The sequence below is a fragment of the Anneissia japonica genome, unplaced genomic scaffold (assembly GCF_011630105.1).
Source record: "Anneissia japonica isolate Jap-2015-1 unplaced genomic scaffold, ASM1163010v1 scaffold483_len1788099_cov177, whole genome shotgun sequence".
In the NCBI taxonomy this organism is placed as follows: Eukaryota; Metazoa; Echinodermata; class Crinoidea; order Comatulida; family Comatulidae; genus Anneissia; species Anneissia japonica.
In genome coordinates this window covers 1,142,657-1,163,231 of record NW_022682587.1, presented here as the reverse complement: position 1 = coordinate 1,163,231, position 20,575 = coordinate 1,142,657, and the positions used below count along the sequence as shown (strand labels likewise).

Sequence of the window (20,575 nt, the reverse complement as noted above, 5' to 3'; positions counted from 1 at the left end):
TAGCTGGGTTGGGATCTTAAGACCCATCGCCCAAGACATGTAGTAGTTGAGCTCTGGATCTCATGAAGTTTAGAACTGGGAAATCCCGACGTTAGTGTTTAGTAAGGTAGGACCTGTAGTAATTCTATGAAATAGTTTATAGTCGAACTCAGTCATTAAGACTTGAGAGCCCAGTAAGGGACAGGCCTACTTATAGTTTAATTCCGGTGTTAACGGGAACCGGTCGGCGGCTGCTGTGTGCTCCGCATATATGACATTGTATTTGTTGTTGATAATGGTACCAGTTTTATTGACCCAATAAATGCTATGAGAAACTCAGTTAATTTTGTTTGAAGTTTATTCAATAGTCGATCCGTATTATCTGACGGCGTGTCCGACAGACTTACTTACGCAGGACTTAGACTAGACTGAGACTGCTTGGCCGAATCCGCCACAATACTGTAGGCTAGAACAGAGAGCGAAGAAGAATTCATCTCTTCCATACCTTGACAAAATAGTTCACGCCATTCACCAGTTGAGTTGCAAATATTTTGGCTTCATATTTCTCAAAGGATCTTCCTGCAGCTTTTTCAGCTTCTGCTTGTACCTTTTTGATTACAAAAAGATGCAGAATAAATTACTGTATGTAGGCTAAGCAGGTCTAGGCCCCTAGTAGTAATTCTAATCAAGCACTGTCAAGGGAGATTAACCCGCGAAGCCTATGCCAGGACTGCAGAGCCTCCAAACCAAGAAACCAGACTTACTTAGAACTCTCCTGTTTACAGTTTACAGTACCTTGTCAATCAGGCCTTGCACTTCTGCTGTTGCAGCTTCTGTTTCCTTCATACCTCCACACATTTTGCCTGACATTTTACAAAAAGTTTCACAAGAGTCAATCGATAAAGACAACGTTATTGACTTCTCTACCGGTTAAATACGAATATTGAAATGAGAGATGGAGACTGATTATGACTAACCAGACCTCATGATCCCTCTTCAAAAACAAAAATAAATATGACCTAGTAGTAGACGCTTTTTCCAGAAGATCAAATCCTGTCATGTTTCTAACCGTGCGTCGGATTTACTGTATCAGCGTTTCAACCCCTGGGTTTTCCCAAACGCGTCGTCGGATGTGACTACCGTTTTTCTGGCAGTTTTCAAAAGTCGTTGGAAAAAAAACATAACAATAATGAAAAAAAAAACAAAGAAAAAACACTGAATTGTTCATCAAATGATTTATCAACTTCAAATAAATTAATGAATCTGAACTAGTTGGCCAAATTGTAATGATATGTCATAGACAATAATATAGGCCTACAGCAGGCTATTCTGACTTTCTTGTATGTTCCATTATTGGTATCTTGTTAGCAACTGCATTAAGGCTTATGTGCAGCGTGACCACTCACAATTTTTGATATACCCAATGACTGGGTCGAAATTACCCAAGATTCAGCAAAAATTGCCCAAAATTACCCAAGCTTCCTGAAAATGCATTAAAATTTGAAAAATACGTGTTTTTCGAATGTATAGTTACCCTTTTAGTTCAATTTATAAACCATTTTTTATTGTAATTGTTTGTGTTAATTATTAAAATTAATATACATGAGGTAATAATACGGATAGAAAAATACGCCCTCAGTCGGCCAGTGTTATCAGTGTAGATCAGTGCTAGTTTTATTATGTAATGCATTAATTAGGTAAGATCAATGGCAAAGCAAATCACAAATTAACTATTCTGAATACATGTTTATGAGCAATTAACAGTCAATTAACAATGTTATGTGCACTTCGTTGAGTTTTGCTTACTTGAATGGACTGAAATATACTTTGTTACTTCTTAATTCTTCCTCTATGACAAAAATATTTAATTTTCTTAGTAAAAATAAAATACCAAAGGATTTGAACGGAATACCCAAGAACCCAAGACCAAGTCAAAATACCCAAGATCTTGGGTAAATACCCAAGCAGCTAGTGGTCACGCTGCTCATGTGTCCTTACTCTATGTATCACACAATAGAGGGCTCACGCATAATCTTAAGTATCTTCATTACAGCCATGGCAAAATTATAAAGGGAATAACATGCATGCATTTGCCTTATTTTCTATTTAAATATAGGGCCGTACCTATCTGTAATAATATGAATAATATGTTGTAGACAATAAATGACACAGTAGGCTATCCTGACTTTCTGGTATCTTGTTATCAACTCATGTAAAGCTCATTACAGTATACCTCCATGATTAACAGTACCGTTTTTGGGAAGACCCAGGGAGACGCGAGCATTCAGATACGAAAACCAATATCATTCAGCGCAAAAAAAAAAAAAAAGATTTTGATGCGCTTCCATTAGGCCCACTGTGACCACAGCTTGGGATTTATTCCAAGATCTTGGGGTTTTTAATGGCACCGAGATCTTGGGATTTTGTGTTAAGTTTTCATTAAATCTTGGAATTTTTGGAATGATGTGGATTTTTAAATTTTATCAATAAGTGAACCGTAAATAGCCGGGCTGCTAATGACCTTTTATAACACCAAAGTTGACAGCTGTAATTGAGGGTTGTTTATTTGTTCAAAAAGACCTTCAAGTTTTCTGATAGTCGTTTTAATCATTTCCAATAATTCCCTACCACCACCATCCCTTCCCTCCCCACTTCAGAAAATTATACACTGTTGAATCAAAACGAACGAGTCGGTTTAGAAAACACTTTTTCGTTTTACAGTACTAATGCAATTCATTGGAAAAGCTTTAAAATTGAACTTATTAATAGAATTGTATGTATAAATATACTAATATAAATGTCCGTTTATTATTATTATTTTGCGAATCTTTGGATTTTTAAAGCAATCTTTGGATTTTTAAAGCAATCTTTGGATTTTTAAAGCAATCTTGGGATTTTTTAGACTGAATCTTGTGAATTTCGAATTTTTCCCAGTGGTCACACTGATTAGGCCGTCCATCTCATGGTATTTGTATCGGACGTTGCAGCTATGTGTGCGGTATATGGACTCGGTTTTTGCTTTAATAAGCACCATTATAAATTGAAATAATTACGATCTAACGGGATCAATCATAAGAAACGCCCATAAGGGGCAAGATGATCAACTTCACCCCATTATAGTAAAAAAAAAAAACCAACTCGCATCTGCGGGACGGTCCCGCATTTTCCAAAGTGATGAAACACGCATTGCAGAAACACATGAGTGATCATAGGCCTAAATTTGTCACGCGCATAGCGCAATTATCACGAAGTCAGGGGAAATGTATTGAAACTAGAAGAAATTGGTTTTATTAAAAATATAAAAACGGTAATGCAGTGAGTCATTAGAGAGTTTTTCGTTATTTCGCGAGAACCATCGACCGAGAAAATTTCATATCAAAAATACTTTTACGCATTACATTTCGTTTTATTTTCATTTATTTATTTGGACTCAACATGCGTACAATAATAGCATGGTCAATAACCTTTTAAACGCAAAAATATATAAAAAAATATTAATCTCAGACTCTGAGTCATCTGCCCCGGCCATGTAAATTCTACATTCCTATTGAGATCTTGCTCAGGTCAATAAAATAAAATTACAAAGAATAGGTCATCGATCGTTATGGCTACGTGTCAAAGCTCCATATTAGGAATAAGGGGGGACACTTATGGTACCCTATTCAGTCAGCACCCCAATAAAAAAAAACGGCGGAAGCATGAGATACCGATAGGCAATTAAAAAAAAAAACAAAGGAAAAACTAAATTTCATGTTTGGAATGCAAAATTTGTATCTAGAAAGATGAATACTAATTTAACATTTGAGGTGTTTCTAATATTTTTGGCAGGCAGACACTTTTGGTCCCCGTAATGATGTCCCTTTATAGGGGTCCTGTATTAGGGCCCTACCTGTATGTGGATGAGTGGCGACGCGACAGCAAACGCGTTTTTTTTTTACAACAACGATCACTCATCGATTTGAGTTTCATTTTTGCCCACAACATAATTTACAAAGTTATTATCCATGAGATCACAGAATTGACATATTCATAGTATAAACGTATCCTATTCATCATATATTGGCTTAGGCCTACATTATTTAATTAAAACTATTATTGAACTTATATTAGCACAATTTTAATAATAGATGGATAATAGTGTATGAATTTTATTAAGGGGGAAAGGTTACACACTTCATGTGATGTTATTTATAGCTGCATGCGCCGATCCAAGATGGAAGAAGAGGTGCGAAGTGAAACCAAATTCAAAAAGCGTAATAGAAACATACGAAAGCGAGATGTTCAAAGTGATGAAGAATCACCGGTGAATGAGATTCCATTTTTAGAAGATAATTATCATACAGAGATATTGAAAAATGCAAGAGAAAAGCTGGAAAAGAGAAAGAAAAAGAAAGATAAACTGAAGGATGGAGAGAAGAAGCCTTCCGTGGGATCCGGACTGCTCAGCTTCGGCGGGGATGAAGATGAACATTGTATGTAGGGGCCTAGGCCTAGCTAGCCTAGAATGAATAGCTATGTACAAAGCTGTTTTCTTGTCGTTAATGTTAACATATTGGTTATGGTTTATGATAATCATAGGAAGAATATAACTTGATTGAAATAGAATCTATTTATTATTATAATTATTATTCCTTTATTATTTTTAATTAGCTTAGCCTAGACCAGGCCATTGTAGTATCTGGCCCAAGGCCTAGTGAGTAGTAGTACCTAGCCCTGACCAAGGCCATAGAAAGGGTCCCAGCTAGTTAGTAGGCCAATATGTTTAGGCCTATATAATATATTAATATAGGCAGGCCCTAGTCTAGGCCTGTATTGTAATTGTATTGAATATTAAATAGTAAATGACATGACAAAAGAATTTAATTCAATGATATGTAAGAAAGCTTTAAAAAAAAAATGTTTTTTGTTTAAATATTGACTTGTCACATTAATATTATAAATATTTGTGATGCATGATACCATAATATATGAAAAAAAATAAAATTAATCTTGTTATTTATATTTGTTCAGCTGATGTTTTTCAAGTGAAAAAGTCCAGCCACAGCAAGAAGATGGCAAAGAAAGCAAAAGATCGTCAAAAAGAGCTGAAAGAATTGGAGAAAAAAACGCCAAAGGATGATACTCCAAGTAACACAACACAACTATCGTCAGGCACAGGTGAATATAAGAGTTAATATTTTGGCAGTGGCACCAGCCCAGACTGCGCCTATTTTGCTATCGATTTTCTGCGCAAATTTGAGCCAGATTTTGTGGTATCATTCACGCTAGTTAAAGTACTTTACGATATGGGCACCAGCATATACATTTATAATTCTGATTGGGTATTATTGTTTGTATGGATTGGATTAGGACATTAACATAAAATCAGAAGTAATAAAAAAAAAATAAACTTGTTTCTTCTAGGTCAGTACACAGCTGAAAAGCTAGCATCGCTCAAGGAAGAGAACATCATCTTAAGCGGTAAGGTAGCTGAAGCTATGGCTGCAGAGGAGGAAGATAAAGATGAGATTGCTGGCAAAGTCCGAAACCTAACCTCAGGTACTTCACACTGCTGTGTGACAAATTAATAAGTAAAGCCCTGTTCAGACACAGATTTTATTTGACAACAACATGTGACCTGCCTAAATATGGTCATGATGACATCACATCATGACCATATATAGGCACATCATGACTATATATGGACATACAACAGTTTTTTATCAAAAAAATTTATAGTTGGGATAGAGCTTTAGAATGAAAAATTTTTGTAGTGTGCTGCAGTGAATTTGTAATATTATGTCAACCTATTTTGCCAAAAAAAGAAAGTAAAAAAATCAGTGTGAAGTGTATAACTTGGGCATATATTTCCCACGCTAAAAAGTTATGCCTAGAAATCGTTCTGCATTAAAAAAAAAATAAATACCAATTTCCATGCAAATTTTGCAGAGAATTAGACCAAGGCATATGTCTCAGTATACCACAATGTATATATACCACAATGTAATTTTCAGGCCACTTTATACATGTATTATTTAAGTGCAATTCTTATTCTTAAATACATTTATATTGTGATACTATGGGAAATAATAATATTTATATTAAGTATTCTCTCTCTTTATTTCATAAAAAAATTTAGTGTCAGTCGAACAGGCTCAATTCAAACATTTAAAGTTAAATATCAATAAATAATTTATTCTGAGCAATTGTTTATTTTTATTCCGGAATACCAGTTAATTGTCCGTCTTTTTTTCCCTTTAGGCTCAATTCCAGATGCTAACTTGATCCACCTGGCTAGAAAAAAGCGACAAATGGCAAGAGAGATGGGTCAGCAAGACTTTGTGCCACTGGATGACACCCAGACCTACGCATCTAATGATTCACGTCTCATCAGGGAGGATGATAATGATAACAGTGACGATGATGAAAATGAGCGGATGGGTTTCTCTGTACGACATAAAACTAATCGAGAGAGAATCATAGAATCAATTGATATAAGTAAGATCATTTTCATTTCTTGTGAACCAATTGATTAACCAATCAATCAATTGATCGATCAGTCAATCAATTCTTTCTGCACTCTGGAAAATGCTGTTTCAGTATATTTGTACTTGTACTGGTCCAAAAATCTTTTGTTAATGCGTGTAAATAAATTCTTATTTTACTTGTTTTATTTTAGTTTCTGTTTTCCAAAGTTATTACATTATCATAAAGAACAATTATTAATGCTTGAAAGCTTAGTTTTTTTTTTAAATGAATGAGATTGTATTTATTATGATTCCCTCACTGTGTATTTCGCTTATCTCCTTTGGCAAGGTACTTTACCTACGGTTGTTTCTCTCCACCCAAGAGTACAAGTGGGTACCTGGTAGGTTCAAACACAAAAATGCACTGATTACAGCTGCAACATTGTGGAATATTCTCCCAAGGGGCCTGAGTATGTGTTCCATATGTGCTTGATCCAGTGACATGGGGTAATAATGCTAAACGCATAGAGGTCTCTACAATATGCGCTATATATAAGTCAACAATTATTATTACATTATTGTTTAAACAGATCAGTTTGCTGGCGATAATCATGATCGTGATGAGATGGATTTGTTTGAAGTGGAACAGATTCGGAAAGGAACTAGTACCAGTGCTCCTCAGGTATAAACCTTTTTTTTCTCTGATTAATAATTAAACTAATTATTCATGACAAGACCAGTATGCACTTTATATTATTACTTCATATTGCTTCCTGGGAGCACTCCATAATGATTCAACTAGTAATCAGTGTGTTAGCACCCAAACCTACAGTACCATTTCTTCTTCAAATACAATTAAAAATTTTAAAATTATTTAAAATTAAAAAAAAAAACTAAAAAAATAAAATTACTCATACAGTTTCATAGTTAAAACACTAAAAGCAACTAAATAAGAAAATGTATTGTTTACGAGAAAGTCAATTAAGAATAAAAATACAGTAAACATTTAAAATTATTTAAAAAACTGGTAACAAAAAATGACTTAATAATGAACATATATTATTCAGGCACCCATACACATAAAGGTACCCATTGTTGTTCTTACGTGGAGAGAGACAGCATGGGTTAAATGCCTCACACAAACAATGACTTTACATTACGCTCCTCGTTACCCAAGTTACATGCTAGGCCTATTTACCCAGAATGCAACAGCATCACACCTCATTGGCAGAAACATTAACGCATACATAGAATAATATAATTTGTTTTCATATATAGGGCCAAGGACCTGTAGAGCAGACTTCACAAGATGCTTACTTCTATCCAGAAGTCCCCTACCTTTCCACAAATCCATACGGCGAAGATTATAGCGCTTTGGAATACAGCGATGAAGCCCCCGCTCCACCAATGGCGCTTCTACCACTTGATCTACCACAGGTGTCGTTAGAGACTCTGAAGAAAAATATCAAAGACAGGTAATCTAATGTCTAATTCATTTCTTTTTACAATGACAGAGATGTTGGTAATGAGGAGAATGAGGGTATGAGCTGCTCGGCAACATAAAATTAACCGTAAGAAAATCATAGCATTGATTGATATAAGGAGGTTAATTACGGAAGTCTGATAGAATTTTTCCAAACGATAGGATTACTTATTGATTAGTTGGAGTGGTTGGCGCATGAACCTTCACTATGCATTTTTGCTTTTGCTTCAGTTTTTTGTTTTTTGTGCATCAGTTTGCAAGAAAAATATTTTCTTTAAAAATATTTGTAATTATTTTTATTTTATTTTTTTTCCTTTTTTTGCTCAACATGTAGAAGCCGTAATACTTTTAACTTTGGTAATAGTAAGTCGATTTCAGTAAATGACCTATCATTGTAAACCCTATAATGTGAAGAATATGAATATATTAAAAAATATTTTTCTTTTGTTTTAGTCACTAATGCTGGTTTTGACATGGCAAGCCCCATATATTGTATTACGTAATTTCTATAATACGTATTTGCAAGTTTGTCAAGTTGATGATGGAGGAAGGGGTACTCATTTTCATTTTCTTTTGTTAAAAAAATTACATTATACTTGGCAGGTTTGAATCAGTTGATGAAGTCTACCGATCTCATCAGAGGGAAGAAGAAAAGTTGACAGATCAGCTAGAATCATCTAAGAGCAATTCTGATAGGCTGAAAGAGTCGACAAAATCTGCCTCCGACCAGTACTCGTTCTTCCAAGAGATGAGGGGGTATGTCAGTGACTTGATAGAATGCCTCAATGAAAAGGTGGGTCTCAAAATGAAAAAAAATGGATACAGTATTGCTGAAGTGAATATCAGGGTTGTGTATATCTTACGACCTGCCCCTTGTTCTATTAGGTCACTAGAAATAGTATTGAAAGCAGATAATTGTTGGTGTGAATGCGATGCTGTGTTTATGCAAGTTAACTTGCAAAGAGGTTGATGAGTCTCTGCAAGGTTGAAGTAAATTGGTGTGTATACACTGATACACAATCCTCTTTTCTTCCAAATACAAATATTTATTACTTGTAAACGATGTAAGTTTTACAAGATTTTTCAAACCAGAAACCAAATTACAAAAAACATTTGAATATGAAGATCCATAAGCTGTTTTTTTGTCTGATAACTTGGACACACACTTCATTAACTGCATCGAGGGATAGGGGGAGGTGTGAATGAATCCACGCTGCTGGGGATTTTGTCCTGGTGTGCTGTCCAAAGTTCTAAGAGCCCTATTCTAAAATTTCATTGTTAATGTTGAACAAGGAAATTATGTATACCATTACATTTATATACACATTGTTTTACATTTATTATTCCTCTATAGAATTCGCACACAATCATGCTACTACAAGCATACATAACTTATCATTTGTTTTACGAATAGGTCCCAATTATTAATGGCCTAGATTTAGCTATGAACGTGTTGTTGAAGCAACGAGCCCAGCAATTGGTCACAAGAAGGCAGATCGACATCAAGGACCAATCAGCGGAGTTCATCTCCAGCAAAGCTGCATCGGCTCCAAATCTAGGCTCTGGAGTGAAAGGAAAAAGAAATAAAGACGAAGAAGCGATCCAACGAAGAACAGCAGAGAGAGAAGCAAGAAGGTACAATTATATTTTAGTGTAATTGTCTGTCTCTCACTTATACCCTTTTCACACTAACAGAAAGTTTTCAACTTTGAACAGTTAGTAACAAGTTGTAACAACTTTGATCTCCCAAGGTATTTTCTTCATTTCACACATACAGTGATCCAAACCATGAAAAATCTGGGGAAAATAGCAATAGGTTTAGATATCTATGGTAGTTTTAGCATGTGGACATTATTTTGTTTTCCGTGCCCACTGAATAGCTTTGGACATCTCGGAAGAATATACAAGGCCTTGACGAGGCCTGTTCTTTCTCTGAGATCATTCATAACTTAAATCTACAGTACGTAAGCAAGCAATACAATACAATACAATACAAAAGCTGCCCAGGAAATAGCAGAGCTAATCAAGGTTGGCCCCTCTTAACTGCAAACCATAATCAGCTCCTCGCCGCGGAAGCTTAGACCCCTATAGCCGCTGTAGTGTAAGAGGAGTACGTAAATACCATGTACATACAGACAAACAAATATAAACAAAACATTTACACATGCCCAGTTCATTTTCCATGGCTTGTTTGCGTGCGTGTTTGAGGAATTCAGGTAGATCTTTGTTTAGAGAGAACATAAAGTAACCCCGGAGAACTGTTGGACCGGAAGTCACCAGAGAATAAAGCTAACTCATCTTCTAATTCATAAAAATCTATAGCATCAGTCATCTCATCCATATTTTCAGCAAGATCTCGAAAGTCGTAACTTGGGTTGTTGTGGCTTGAATTGGTTGTTGACAGATTCTGGTGCATGTGCGGTTACCGATTTCAGCTTATCTATTGTTAATTACGGTTACGTAACTGGTGAGATATGACGATTGCTGCGAGGAAGTCTGTACCTTTGATCCTCTGTTGATGGTACTCCTTAATATATTTCCTCCATGGGTGGGGTGACCATCATGAAAATGTGCACACTCATAGCTTCATATACTGTATATCCTGATGTAACTGTGATGGATCTGTCTACAGTTGGAATCTGTTTATACACACATGTCTGTGTCCTTTTTGTAAGTCTTGATAAAACTTGTATTTGAAGTGAAGAAACCAATAAACTCTTTCAACTAACCTCATTTTGCAAAAAGAATATACAGGTTATACATTGTTAAATTCAATATTAATTTCAGATCGAGGCGGAGAAGAGCAAGGCAAACTAAACAAGAGGGGGTGATGCACTATGATGGAATGTCTTCAGATGATGAGATGATGGAGAGTAATAGGAGTAAATTCATTGCTGAGAGAAGTGAGTATTTTTTTTTTGTTCATAAAACCTGGTTTGATATTGGTACCTTTTCTGGTATATATGCACTTGGTATGATAGTTAATATTTACATCAGGTTTAATATTATTACATAATTTTTAAAAATATTTTGTGCACTGGAGTAAATTTAAGCTGAGTGGTGTTTTTTTAAATTCTTTTTCTTATTGAAAATGATTTTTGAACAGTTTAATTAAAATTTTTAGGAAAGTTATGCTGGAAATTCTGAATTGTTTTCCTCAATTTATTGTTGTTCAAAATGTTTTTATTTTATTCAGGTTAGTACTGTATTTTACTGTGAGAGGGCCTCTATGATATATTCACTGGAAGAACAACCTTTTGGAACCAACATTCATTGAATATATAAATGAATGAATGAATGAACAAATATAGGAATGAATAAATAAAATTCATGAAGTTATGTTAAAATTGTTTAATCAATTTTTCCCCTCCATTATAGACCGTTTCATTGAAGAAGCTAATGCTTTGTTTGCTGATGTGACAGAAGATTTTAAATCTGTTTTATCCATTGAATCGAGGTTTCAGGCCTGGAAATTTGACCATTCAGAATCATATCTGGATGCTTATATTAGTCTCTGTTTACCCAAGTTATTCTCACCATTTGTAAAACTGCAACTCCTTAGCTGGAATCCTCTAGAGGTAAGGAATCTAATTTGGATAGAGTGTTATATTCAGTAACATCTTCCAATTACAACTCCCAAATTTGAACTGCTAATTTGTGGTGATGTCATTGTAAACGTTCTTTTCTAACTACTAAAACATTTAATATGGCGTATGCCATTTAAAAGTCAATAAAAATGTTACACCAGACAGGAAAGAAAATGTTTCAACTAATAAATCAACAGAAAACTATAGCGGAAAATAATTTAAAAAAAAATTTTGTTTACACTTTTAATGTTTACATTACATTTTAGCTTCTATTCAGAGCTAAGCACACTTTTTAGGTAGCACATGGCCAGGCAGTTAGTGACAGGGTGACTCACAAAGACTCGTTTTTGCTTTCTGGTGGTTCTGTTCCAAAGGATATAAATTACTAATTACTAAAAGAGATTTATGATTGAAAAGCAATAATGACATTTGTTTTTACTTTCAAAGATCTTGTGATATATTCAAAAAATCATTTAAAATGAATACATCACATTCTCATACATTATGGAATGCTCTTAATCTTGAGATACAAAACCTCATCTTCTGTCAGTTTCTTTAAGAAAAAATTAAAATCTTGTCTCTTCCCAGTCTCATAGTAAGTTGTTTGACACACATGAAATTGTTTTTTTTTTTTCATTTTGTCATCATGGATAGCTTTTTTAAGAAGTTTTTTATTGATTAAAAGTTTGAATATTATTATAGTAATCATGAATATATTTTTCAGCCAAATAATAAAGACCTAGAGGATTACAGGTGGCATGATGACATGCTGTTCTATGGTTGTAATAATGTGGAGAAGTGCGATATAGATGATCCTGATCTTTCGCTTATACCTAACATTGTTGAAAAGTTTATTCTACCGAAGTTAACTGGTAAGTGTTAATTTTATCCATTTCTTTATCTTTTTTATAATTAGCTGATCTATAATGTCATGATGGTGATATTTTTTCTTAATTTACAAAGTAACTGTTTAAAATTTGAGATCACAGAACTCTGTTATTTCAGATTCAAACAGTACAACATACTCTAAAAAGTATAGGCAAGTGGAATGACCGAGTGGTTAAGGCAGTGTCACCATAACCTATTGCCATAATACCAGCCCTAGGTTTGAGCATCCTGTTTCCATTAAAAACACCACCTCTTTCCATTTATTTAAACTGAAACTCAATATCACATTCTCAATTATCGGGTTTAGCTCTGCTCCCCTTTAAACTTGTACCTACCACTTTTATCTCCATATATATATATGTATATATTCACATGACTTTAACAGAAATTGTATATTATTTACAGTATATGATTATATATATATTTTCATGTTTTATATCCTTTTCTTTCTGTGTTTTTTTCGGTTACAATATACTGATTTCTCGTTGATTTTTCCCCTTCATATCAGCCATGCTAAAAGGGCTACCCACTATAAATGTAGTTGAATAAATAAATAAATATGGTTCTGGTGGTGAAAGAAGTCTTCTCGGACAAGGACTATAAACTGTAGTCCCAGTGCATGCAATTGGTTTGTGCACTATAAATAACCAAGAGACGAGTATGGGATTACCCGGGGTACTTGTCCATCTCACAGCCACTGTCATTGTGGACTAGAAGAAATCTGTCCTCGTCCGAAGTCCCAAATATGAAGTTGGCCCATAAACCTAGAAAAACTGAGATGAACTACACTTATCATACTTTTTTTTTTTTAAGGACTGGTTGAGAATGTGTGGGACCCCATGTCAACTTCCCAAACACATCGCCTTGTTACGTTGGTACACAAGCTATCGGAGGACTATCCAACAGTATCTACCGAAAACAAGAACACCCAAGAACTGCTTACAGCAGTTGTAGTGCGAATGAGGAAAACACTGGATGATGATGTATATATGCCCCTATTCCCCAAAAGGTCAGTGGTCATTGTATGTAGCCTGTAATACATCTGATTTAGTGATTATAATGTTGCTTGGTTTCCAAAAGTAGAGTGTCTAGTGAGATGTGATATGTACTGGTGAAGTTACTTATTTGGTTTATATTAAATATTCATGAATGACCAATCTTTGTTTTCACTATTCATTTCTTGTAGCGTTCTTGAAAACAAGTCCTCAGGCGCATACAACTTCCTACAAAGGCAATTCTGGTCATGTGTTAAGGTGAGTTATATGATTATAAATATCCAGCAATTGATTGACTGAATCATTGATTGATTGAATCCTTGATTGATTGATTGATTGATTGGTTGATTATATGAATGGAGAGGTAAATGCATCTTCATTTAGGAAAGTATCTCATTCATAGACTACACCATCACCATCACTCCTGATTTCTTTAGTTTCTGTCTCTAGCTTTTATTATTATTATTACCGCTACCAAGGAGGTTATGCTGTCTGTCCATTAGCAAGATTACGAAAAAACTATTGAATAAATCATCGTAAAATTTAGTGAAATGGTATACAAATAATGAATGTTTATCCATAAGCAACGTGCAATGGACAATGCAGAAGGAAAAAAATGCATGATGGAACAAAAGTTTTATGATGAGTGATGAAATGGAGAAAATAACTAATGTTACATGGTACAAAATCATCCAATCAAATGACTGGGATCTATTTAGGTGTGTTATAATACATAATAGTCCAGAAAGACACCATTCAATTTTCGGAAGAAAAAAATCAAAGGAGAAGTTTAATGTCACAGATATTTAATTTTTTACCCTTGAGCATAAAAGAAAATAATGGAATCGCCTCACATATTTAGGCAGCACTCAATAAAATAATGTACCTGAATACGAAGGGTGATTCCATTATATTCTCGAGGGTATGCTGCATTTTCGCCCATCATACTTGGCCTGCTTATTGTTGGTATTCAGGCACAGGGCAGAGGTATGCACTCTATGGGGTGACTGCTGTAGTTTTAACTGTCTTAATATCTCTCCTCCATTTATGGAACAGCTGCTTGGCAACATGTTGAATTGGCAGGGCATTATAGCACAGGATACGTTATTAGATGTAGCTGTTGATGGTCTGTTGAACCGTTATCTACTACTCTCCTTACAAAACTCTGACATCAATGAAGACAGTGTCAACAAGTGCCTACAGGTGAGTAATAGAAACATGATACTTAGTTGAAATACAGATAAATGGTACTGATAATAATAGTGATGATCGTGATATTGATAATAATGACGCTGATGGCAGTGTCGATGATAACATTAGTGATGATGATGATGAGTATGGTGACAGTGACAATGATGGTGATGATGCACAAATGATGGTGGTGATGATAATTTTGATGATAATTTTTAATCTCTACATGTTTTTGCTGTTTTAAGCCCTTTAAAATTTTCCAAGACTTGTTTTAACTGGAAGAGGGCATGTATTTATGTTTGCTTTTGAACTTAAAGATATGTTACTTAATAAATTCTTATATTTATTCTTTGAAAGATTACATCTACATTCCCTAAGGAATGGTTCAAGGATTTGGAAGGCGACAGCACCATTCGTCAGTTGGAGCCATTCTGTCGTTACCTTTGTCATGCAGTTGACACCTGTCATAAAGGATCCTTTGGGAGTTCCGATCTGGATAGAAGGAAAAACAAGTATGTTAACTAATACGGTTACTCAATAATTTCTTTTTGTAGTATGCACTATGTAATATCTACCAACATGCTGAAAATTCTTCAGCTTAATATAATAAAAACATGATGGTATTGTAAGAGTAAGATGATGGAGTGGAGTTGAATGGTGGTTAAGATGCTTGCCTCCCAATCCCAGGGTCCTTGGTTCAATTCCTGGTACAGTAACAGAATTTTTTTTCCATGACCAAAACAACTCCACTCCCTAAGCCTCATAATGAGACTTAGTGTATGTAGAGCATCTTGTGTGTACGTTGGTCTTGTGAAGGGATATTTCACTTTGAAAAGTGATAAAGTTTGCTGTTTGGCATATCCTTGGCCTTGGATCTAAAATAAATAAATTAAAAATTAAATTAATGAAAGTGGTCTTCAATTGAGCTTTTTGGTTAGCACTTTTCTTATTGTACATCTTTTTTTTTTTCAGAAGCCACATCAAAACCATAACAAAGCTACTGGTGAACATCCATGCAATGAATCATGCATTGAATATTACAAGCGAGTTCAGTCTTAAAGACATGCAAGAGATTGTCAGTGACAGCTGATGAGCTGCCATTAAGGAGAATGTGAACATTGAAGATCACACCTCCAAATATTACTGGTGATGTCAGTCTTAAAGGACCCGAAAGACATCTTTTTATAAAGTTGATGAACTTCCAACAGTGTTTGCATCAACTTTTAAAATTTCACTTCTAAATTATTTGGTGAGGTTAGCTTAAATACTTGCAAGAGACTGTCAGTGGAAGCTGATATATTGCCAACAAGGTAAATTAAATGGCACAACCAAATATTACTGGCAAGGTCAGTCTAAAAGTCTTGCAACTGATTGTCAATGAAAGGTGATAAACTACCAATGAGGTTTAGGTGCAGGTCACACTGCTGGAGGTCACTGTAATCTGAATGATCTGTAGAAGATTGTCAACTGAAGCTGATCAATAACAAATAAGGTGGACAATTCCATGGGTTCCTAGTGCTATCAGTCTAGTACAAGTGACTTGTAAAGGAAGCTAGTGAACCTACTGTATGCTAGAACAAACATGGAATTTGTGATTTTCTTATGACTCTAGTAGCTGCCAATAATGTCAAAGAGCTCCCATTATATTCACTCAGACTGAAAGCTAATTTCTAAAGCAATAATTTGGTTCAGTTCGGTCGTTAAAGCTGTTGTATGGTAGAGCAGTAACACTTTTGACTTACAGCCTATGATTAGTTTTAATTTTGATATTTGTCACAATTTTTTTTTGTTTTTGAGCAAGATACTTTATCTCCCTGATCTCTTTTTCCTTCAGTTGTATAAATGGGTACTTAATAGAACATTGATCCAATGATATGTATACAGGGGTGGCACCAGTGGGGCGCTGGAAGGGCCCTTCCGTTGGGGAGAGCTACCCACCCCCATTCGTGTAGAAAAACCACAACTCATGGGGAATAAAAAAAAAATTAGATGCATTTTCTACAAATTAGTAGACTCCAAAATCGATTTAAAGACTTTGAAACCCCTAAATTTTCAAATTTTCTGTGGCTTCACCACTGGACCACTTTTGAAATATTTTGAGTGATGCCTGACAACAGACACTTTGCTCTCGTCGGGGACATCGAACCTCCCAATCGGGCAAAACCTGGCAAAACCTCTGTATGTACACTATAGTGTACATACTGTATGTATACTGGAAGTTTTATAAAATCCGATACTATCTTCACCAATGAATGTGACTTCTATCAGGATGCTGTCTATTCTATTCCTATATGTAGACTCAAACAAATGTCCATACAGTTTGAAGCAAATTCATAATTATCTTCAACAAAATATGTAAACAGCTCTGAAAATTAATTTAGAAAATGTACTAAAAATACATACTGTAACATAACCTTTACGATAACCACACATTTTTAATTTACCATAAATAGTGTAGCTATTTACTCTACTGCTGAGGTTCTCTATCCCTAGACAATTTTTCAAAATAATTTGGACAGCAAGACAAAAGAAGAAATTACTTATATAAATGGTCTGTCTAAATTTCCAAATGTTTGATGTATATATTATTAAAGACAACCTCCTGTTTTTCAATTGTAATTTGCTATTTTAAGCCTTGTCATATACGCGAGTATATACGGTATGTAATAGGTCTGATTATTCCCTTTGTCCTACACGCGTGTGTGTGTGTCAACTTATCGGTTTATCTAGAAAGTTTCTCATTCATACATGAAATAGAGTATTTTAGAAGCAATACTTATTTTCATATACTGTACTAATGAATTCTGAAGTAATTCTTTTTCATATTTGAGAGATTATTCAATTGTAAGTATAACATGTGCATACAGGTACTATATGTGAACAACTGAAAGTTTTATAAAAATCCGATACTATCTTCACCAATGAATGTGGGTCCTATCAGGATGCTGCCTATTCTGTTTCTATATGTAGACTCAAACAAATTTCCATAAAATTTGAGGTGAATTCACAATTATCTTTGACAAAATATGTATACAGTTGTGAAAATGATATAGAAACTGTATTAAAATACTGTTACATAACCTCAACGATAATTACACATTTTTAACATTCAACAAATTCTGAAGCTATTCACTCTACTGCCCATGTTCTCAATACCTCGGCAAGTCTTCAAAAAGACATAAGAAAAATTACTAATAGAAATGTTCTGTCTAAATTTCCAAATGAATGACATATATATTACAGATAATGCTCACAATTAAAAAAAAAAATAGATATTTCCCCCATGTAATGTTTTTCAAAGGTGAATCTAAACATTTTTTGCCGAATGCATTGTTTTTCATCACGTACAAAACATTGAACTTCGGGTAATTGTATCATTTGAATACTTCTGAAATCTGTGTATTGTAAAACAAAAACCAGTACAGTATTTGTTGTGATTTCTAGATCAATCCTCTATAATTTATAAGGTTGCTAGTTATATCATATGCCTCTTGTCGGATGGTTATGAATTGTATATATTATAACATTTATGACGAGATATGCAGATATACAATAAAGTACCAACTAAAATATAAACACTGGTGGTTTGCATGTTTTTTATAATTGGTGTAAATTTCGTGTATCCAACTAATTGCTATTTGTGATTCTGTTGACATCCCTAATTTTAACACCTCGTCTCAATAAAAATTCGCAAACTATTTCATACAATAATATTCCTAAATTAATACGTACACTTGAAGGAAATTCTGTAATTAAATATATAAGTGTATAGGCTAAGACTATTTTGTCGATACAATACATTTATCCTGATTTTCAGATCGTTAAAATGGGATTATAATAAACAAAATGACTGGAATTTTAAATCTAAATATTATCATTCATACAACTAAGTCACTAGAATGTGAGAGTCAATGATAGAACAAGACATGTCTTTACAAAAATCAAAAATGCTGATCGAAACTAGATTTTCCTCACCCTATCAAATCAACGTCATACAAATTAATTTAAAGCATGAAACTACCTGCTTGTTAAAAGCATTATGTTTCGTTTAGTGCATTTATCGGTCTAGTATTGTTTGAATATGAGTATATTGTGAGTAAATTATATAGGAAAGGAATCTGGAAGTTAGCCAATGAGAATTAATATGCCATTTTCGAGCGTTCTCTTACACATACTCTTTCATGTTATTTGCAAAGTGCAATGTATATTAACTTTTCACCAATAGAAGGCAGCAGGCAATACATTATTTTCTTTCCTACGACACCGTATATTTCATGTATATAAAGTATGCCAGAACAGGCTTCGGTCATGTTCTATCTCCATAACCGCGCTACGTCTGTTTGGAGCCTACTATTTCATTTTGGGTAGCTAGGTGGTACAAATGTATGAGGCTCCAAGTGTAAATTTATTATTTAAAACAATTTTTTATATATAATTCATTATTTAACACATAATTGACTAGTATCACCCATTATTTATATACATTTTCCAATTTTAAAACTAAATTAAAAAGTTATTTATTTTATAATAGTACAATTTAATCTTTATTTCTATCTACTTTTAAACTGATTGTTTTCCCTTTGTATTTTATTGAATTTTATCATCTCAAATTTTTTGTAAATAATCTTTTAACTTGTTGATGTTTGTTTTTTGTAAATATGTTCTTGTATTGTCGAGGGCCCTTAAAATCAGCTCACGCTGAATGGGTCACCCTCTCGAAATATGGTTGAATAAATAAATAAATAAATATGTCTAAAAGATTATATGTAAATAATTGCGTTAACGTTTCATTATTTATATATAATTAGTTTACTGATTACATTGTATATAGGCCTAAATAATGAAAGGCTAACCAAACATTATTTATATATAAGGTTACTGGCTTCATTATATATAAATAAGGAAGGGGAAACACATCATTATATATAAATAATGAAAAATAACTTACAATTATTTATATATAATAAGTTCACTGATTCCATTATATATAAATAATAAAAAGGTAACAAATCATTATATATATAATGAAAAGTAACTTACAATGATATATAATAAGTTAATTGATTTCATTATATATAAATAACGAATTGACTTCAAACTCATTATTTATAAATAACTGCTTTTACATTTCATTATAAACAAATAATACTGTCGCAAAACATAATGCTTGGACTTCAAACTCATTATACGTAATGCACACGTGTTATCGTGTCAAGGTCGTTATATCTAAATAATGGTTTTTACTTCCAATTATATATAGGCCTAAATAACCATTGAAGTCGAGTGCCATTATATCTAAATAATGACATTGTAGGAAGCATGGTTTATAAATAATTCGTTATGCAAATTACGAAGTAATAAATATTCACCAGTGCTCTAAAGTTACAATTAGGTCCTAATCACCTATCGAAAATGGCAAAGCAAGGTATACAGCAGATTATTGAATCCAGTGGTGGCGCCAATAATAATAATAATAATAATAATAATAATAATAATGATAATAATGATAATGATAATGATAATGATAATGATGATGATGATGATGATGATGATGATGATGATGATGATGATGATGATAATAATAATAATAATAGTTCAATGACACTAATTTAAAATATTTTGCGTTCTGTTATGACAAATGCTCGTTTTGATAGCCTCATGATGCTTGGAATACATCGCGATAGGGGAAGCAACCTCGACCTTAACATCGTGGTTGACAGATTTCGTGCAAAATTTCCATAATGTAGAATTTCACTTTAAAGAAAGATGATTTGTAAGGAAATTAGATGGTTACATTGCAAACTCGTTGTTTCTTGTTTTATTCAAAATGTTTTGGTTTTTGAAGCTGATTTCGACATTAGAATACATAGCCTACATGAAGTCATATTATAGTAGCTCGATGCCTATCAAATAAGTGATAAAAATTCGCCATAATTCGTCAAATATCCGTGGCTGCCTGGAACCCCACCGCAGTGGCATAAGCAAGAATTTAGTCTAATGAAACTT

General features: G+C 33.8%; 2 protein-coding genes across 2 annotated transcripts in view; one reads left to right on the top strand and one right to left on the bottom strand.

The window, feature by feature from the left end:
* The window catches only part of LOC117105776 (cystatin-A2-like), a 3,248-nt gene extending 2,250 nt beyond the window's left edge, over window positions 1-998 (bottom strand). The window contains exons 1-2 of the mRNA XM_033247419.1: window positions 775-998; window positions 485-586 (exon numbers count right to left, since the gene is read on the bottom strand). Coding sequence (XP_033103310.1) covers window positions 485-586; window positions 775-849 — 177 coding nt within the window. The 5' untranslated portion in view covers window positions 850-998. The remainder of the gene's footprint in view (window positions 1-484; window positions 587-774) is intronic.
* A 3,151-nt stretch (window positions 999-4,149) lies between these two features.
* On the top strand, window positions 4,150-18,145 carry LOC117102989 (PAX3- and PAX7-binding protein 1-like). The gene is made up of 16 exons (XM_033243485.1): window positions 4,150-4,451; window positions 4,990-5,136; window positions 5,383-5,517; window positions 6,220-6,456; window positions 7,016-7,107; window positions 7,704-7,900; window positions 8,512-8,701; window positions 9,323-9,543; window positions 10,696-10,811; window positions 11,287-11,486; window positions 12,220-12,367; window positions 13,197-13,392; window positions 13,570-13,636; window positions 14,435-14,581; window positions 14,927-15,081; window positions 15,542-18,145. Exons 1-16 carry the CDS (start codon window positions 4,178-4,180, stop codon window positions 15,657-15,659), a joined length of 2,640 nt encoding a protein of 879 aa, XP_033099376.1. The 5' UTR covers window positions 4,150-4,177; the 3' UTR covers window positions 15,660-18,145.
* The last annotated feature ends 2,430 nt before the right edge of the window (window positions 18,146-20,575 follow it).